The sequence below is a fragment of the Lontra canadensis genome, unplaced genomic scaffold, assembly GCF_010015895.1.
Source record: "Lontra canadensis isolate GAN:19392208 unplaced genomic scaffold, GSC_riverotter_1.0 scaffold31, whole genome shotgun sequence".
Classification (NCBI taxonomy): Eukaryota; Metazoa; Chordata; class Mammalia; order Carnivora; family Mustelidae; genus Lontra; species Lontra canadensis.
This window is the reverse complement of record NW_022631025.1, coordinates 3,886,151-3,890,815: the sequence shown is the minus strand read 5'-3', so window position 1 is coordinate 3,890,815 and position 4,665 is coordinate 3,886,151. Positions and strand designations below refer to the sequence as shown.

Genomic DNA, 4,665 nt, shown 5'->3' with positions numbered 1-4,665 from the left:
CCAGGTCCCTAACTTCTAGTCACGTGGCCCAAAATGGGGGTCTGTCTTCCTTCCTACTGGATTTCCAATCCAGCCTGCTAAGGTTCCGGGACCACGCTCTGTTCCCGAGTTCTCTTCATTTCGTTTGCGATCGTCTGGAGTACGGCGATGCCTCGGTCATCCTTCCCTCAATGTCTGCAAACGAGTCCAAACAGAAACTCCCTAATTCATACTAAAGACAGTCAGAGCCTCCGGTTTTTTGACTCCTGGACTAGGACAGCGGAAGTGACAGAGCGGACGAAAAATACAGAGGCTCCTGGTCACGTGGTCGCAGTGCCCCGGTCACGTGGTCCAGGAACCTCCTCTCCAGTGACGTATTCGGTCAGGTGGCTCCAAGGTTCACTGGAGGGGGGTGGGTTGCCGCGCCCTTGGGCTTCGAGTTGGAGCCAGCCAACTCTCTCGGAGTGCAGGGACAATTAGGGGCCAGCTGAGGTCAGGAACGCAGCGACTGCCACGAGCCCGGATACTGCGCGCAGGTGCGGGTGGTACGCGGGGGGGTCCTGCTCCCCCGGCTCCCCCTTCGAGCTTCGGGATGGTCTGCGCCGGCAGCGCGGGAGGCTTGAAGTGCTGGGCGAGGCGCGCGCAGCTGTTAATGCCGCTTGTCAGCGCCGGGCCATGGACGCCCAGCAGGCGGAGGTCCGCGCCTTGGAGGCTGAGATCGCGGCCCTGCGGCGGGCGTGCGAGGAACCGCGGACGGCGGGGGAAGACAACTGGCGAGCGCAGTACGTACCCGCAGGCCCTGGGGACGGGCGAAGGGCTCGGCCGGCCGCGCACCCCCCGCCGTCTCCCGGACGCCAAGGGCTCCGCTGTCCACGCCCGGCCCCGCCTTAGCCGAGCGTCGGGCTGGTGGAGGAGAACGGAGGTCTTGGGCCCGTCTCCTTCGCAGGCTCCCGGGCGGGCGGCTGTGCGGCTTCCTGGCGTGCGTCACTGCGGGCACCTGAGGGGGCAGCTGGCACTGAGAGTGGGGCTCCCTTTGAGAAATAACTGAGGGTGGAAGCGTGCGGGAGACGCTGGGAGCGCTGCGCGGGCGTGGCGGGGCGTCCGCAGGTGTGGGGGTGTGTCGGGGGGGACTCAGAGGTGTGTGAGGACGCCCGCGGGTGGGTGTGGGGGACGGGCGCCCGCGGGTGCCGGATGCCCGCAGGTGTGTGGGGGGGCCTCCTGAGGGGTGGGCGGACGCCGGCGGTACAGAGGAGCAGGGGCGGGCTGCCGCTGCACCCCAGCCTAAGAGATACAGCGGCCTTTATGAGCACTCTTAATGCCTAGGACAGCCCTGAGGAAGGTGTCATTGTTAACCCTGTTTTAGAGTTAAGAAGACTGAGGCTCACGGAAGGGATATTGCTTGCCCACCAACCCCGGGGTGGGGGGGGGGAGTGATTAGTTAGATACGAGCGGGTTTGCAGCCCAAGAACCTAACTTGGAACCCCAGCCCCTTTGCTTAACTGAAGATGGAGGAGAGGAAGGATCTGTGGCGGTCAGTCAAGTTGCTTAAAAGAAGAAACTATCTTCATTTTTTCAGTCGAGACTGATTTGACTCAGGTGCAGAGAGAAAGAGATCCTCCTGCGCTAACTGGACCTGAGTCGGTAGAAAAGTGGGGAGGAGTTCAGCAGGAAATGCTCACGGGCATGGTGGATGGGATCGTGACAGTATAAGCTGTAACTGGTAAAAAGGGGAGAGAAGTGGGTGACCAGGGAACACCTGTGTTCCTCCACAAGTGAAGTCAATGAACTAAAGACGCGTGCTGCTCCAGGCTACTTCCCAGATCAGAAGCATTAGCATTCCTTGGGAGTTACATGGAAATACAGATCCTGGATCTATCCCACCTCCTGAGTCATAATATGCATTTTAACAAGACATCCCCGCTCCCCCGCATCACACACACTTAAGCATATTTGAAAGTTTGAGAAGCGCCTAGTAATACTGTGCAGAATAATGATTTCTTCACTGGCCACAAGATGTCGTTGTTAGCCCAGGAGAGCAGGACTGTGTCGACCATTCCTGTAATCGTGTCTTCTCAATGATCCAGTTGGGAAAGTTGGAAGAATCCAGATTGTGGAAGGCATTACATGTTAGTCCAGGGTATTTGGGTTTAACATCCAATTACTTTTTACTGTGGTGGAGAAGGAAGACTGGGACCCGTATACCAAGCTGTGTGTGTGTGTGGGGGGGGTGTTAAAATGTAACAAAATTTGTCCTCTTTTAACTTTTTTTTAAACCTACAGATGAGTGGTATTACATACACCGATAATGTTGAGGGACTATCACCACCACCCATCTTCCTTACTCTTTTCATCTTGTAAGACTGAAACTTTAGAACTTCTCATTCCGCACTCCCTTAGTCCTTGGCAATCATTGTTCTGCTTCCTGTCTGAGTTTGCTGCCTTTAGGTACTGCATATAAATGGACTCATACATATTTGTCTTTTTGTGACTGGTTTATTTCACTTACCATAATACCCTCAAGGTTTGTCCATATGGTAGCATAATGCAGAATTTCCTTTTTTCTTCAGGCCAGATAATATTCCTTTGTATGAATATACCACATTTTGTTTATCCTTTCATCTGTCAGTGGCTGTTGGGGTTACTTCCATATTTTCGTTATTGTCAATGATGCTCGTATCAACACGTGTATAAATCTCTCTTTTGAGACCCAGCTTTCCGTTCTTTTGGATATGGGGGGGTGGTGGCAAGAATTCCTGTCTCTTCAAAGGTCATCTAGCTGGACTAAGCATCAAATAGACATAAGACAGATAAACAGGAGAAATTCAAATTTAATAGGCATACATTTAAGGAATCCACATAGATATGAAAAGACTAGCAAAATGAGATATATGTCATTCTGAATGAAGGAAATGGGCTTGGGATCTGGAACTTCAGAGGAAAGGAATGCATTTCACAGGGCAGTAAAAAGAGAAGATGCTTAGTGATTAGATGTTTGTGGTACCATACAGATGGGTGGCTCAGATAAAATTTATCTCTGTTAATAACTCTTATTCTGGAGAAGACCCCCAATTTAAGTTGTTCTGTGTGGTTAAAGGAGCACAAAATTTTCTCTTGAGCCTGGAGGGCCTCAAGTGCCTTTAGCAAAATAATCCATATGCCAAAGTGGCACATTCTGGGAGAGGTCTGTTTTGACCCCTGCAGATGTGTACCAAGAAGTGGAATTGCTGGAATCTGTTTTTGATTTGTTGAGGAACTCCCACCCCCATACTGTTTTCCACAGTGGCTGTACCATTTTACATTTGCGCCATCTGCAGGAGGGTTCCAATTTTTCTATATCCTCAGTGAAGTTATTTCCCCCCCCTTTTTTTTTTTTGATAGTAGCCATTCTGATAGGTGTAAGATCAGTTCCCTAATGATTAGTGATGTTGATCATCTTTTTATGTATTTATTCGCCATCTTTTTGGGCCAGTCTCAGCCTGTCTGTGGTAATGCTATTGAATAGAAATGCCTGGAACCAGTGAGCTTCCCAGGGACCTTTTTCCCTTTTCCAAACCTATGTTATGATTGGACTGAACCTTGTGGTTCTTATGATTGCAAGATGTCCTTCAACAAGAACCTTTAGAAAGCTTTGAAGAAAAAAGTAGTTTATTATTTACGAGCCCTGGAATATACAAGACGTCCCCCTGTGGTCCACACTACCAGGTCATTAGTGCAGAGAGGGAGACAGGGAATGAGAGAACAGGACTAGGGTTCTGCTTTTATTGGTGTTGAGGGTGAGGGTCTAGAGTTTCAAGGGCTCGGTCTTTATTGGTAAACTTAAAACATAAGAATAAGAATATAAACACAGGAAGAAAAAAAAAACAAGTGGCCCAAATGGTCAGTTAGTGAAATTAACTAAGATCTCTAACGCAAAAGATTCTCAGTGTGGGAACGCAGCCTAGCTCTTTAGTCCTGTGGCTGGCAGTGTGTTTATTAGAAAGTTTTCTTCGAAGGGGATGAAGCAGATGCCTCTGCATTCAAAGCTTAAGTCAGGCGCTTGATTTAGGATAAGAAAAGCCAACTGTTAGGTTTTACGTTGTAGTCCGTCTTCTATCCTCTTTTGAGAAATGTCTGTTCAAGTCCTTTGGCCATTTTTGAGCAGGTTGTTTGGCTTCTGTTGCTTTAGGAATACTTAGATATGTGGAAATTAAACCTTTATCATACATGATTAGCAAGTATCTTTTCTCATTCTATGGGTTGCCTATTTATTCTCTTGATAGTGTCTTACATTGTACAATTCTTTATTTTTTTATTTTATTTTTTTAGAGATTCTATCCATTTACCTGACAGAGATCACAAGTAGGCAGAGAGGCAGGCAGAGGGAAAGGGGGAAGCAGGCTCCCCGCCAATCAGAAAGCCCGACATGGGGCTCAATCCCAGGACCCCGGGATCATGACCCAAGCCAAGGCAGAGGCTTTAACCCACTGAGCCACCCAGGCGCCCCATAATTCTTTAAGATGTTCATGAAATCCAGTTTGTCTATTTTTTTTCTTTTGTTATCTGTGCCTTTGCTGCTATGTCCAAGAAATCATTGCCCTGGCCAGTGTTATAAAGCTTTTATCCAATGTTTTCTTTAAGAGTTTTGTTTTAGGTCTTACGTTTAGATGTTTGATCCAGTATGAGTAATTTTTGTATGTGATGTTAGGG

General features: G+C 48.8%; 1 protein-coding gene across 1 annotated transcript in view; it reads left to right on the top strand.

Moving 5' to 3' along the window:
- Window positions 1–617: 617 nt before the first annotated feature.
- The window catches only part of CENPP (centromere protein P), a 225,779-nt gene continuing 221,731 nt past the window's right edge, over window positions 618–4,665 (top strand). Inside the window, exon 1 of the mRNA XM_032866467.1 lies at window positions 618–761. Within this exon, the coding sequence (XP_032722358.1) occupies window positions 655–761 (107 nt within the window). The 5' untranslated portion in view covers window positions 618–654. The remainder of the gene's footprint in view (window positions 762–4,665) is intronic.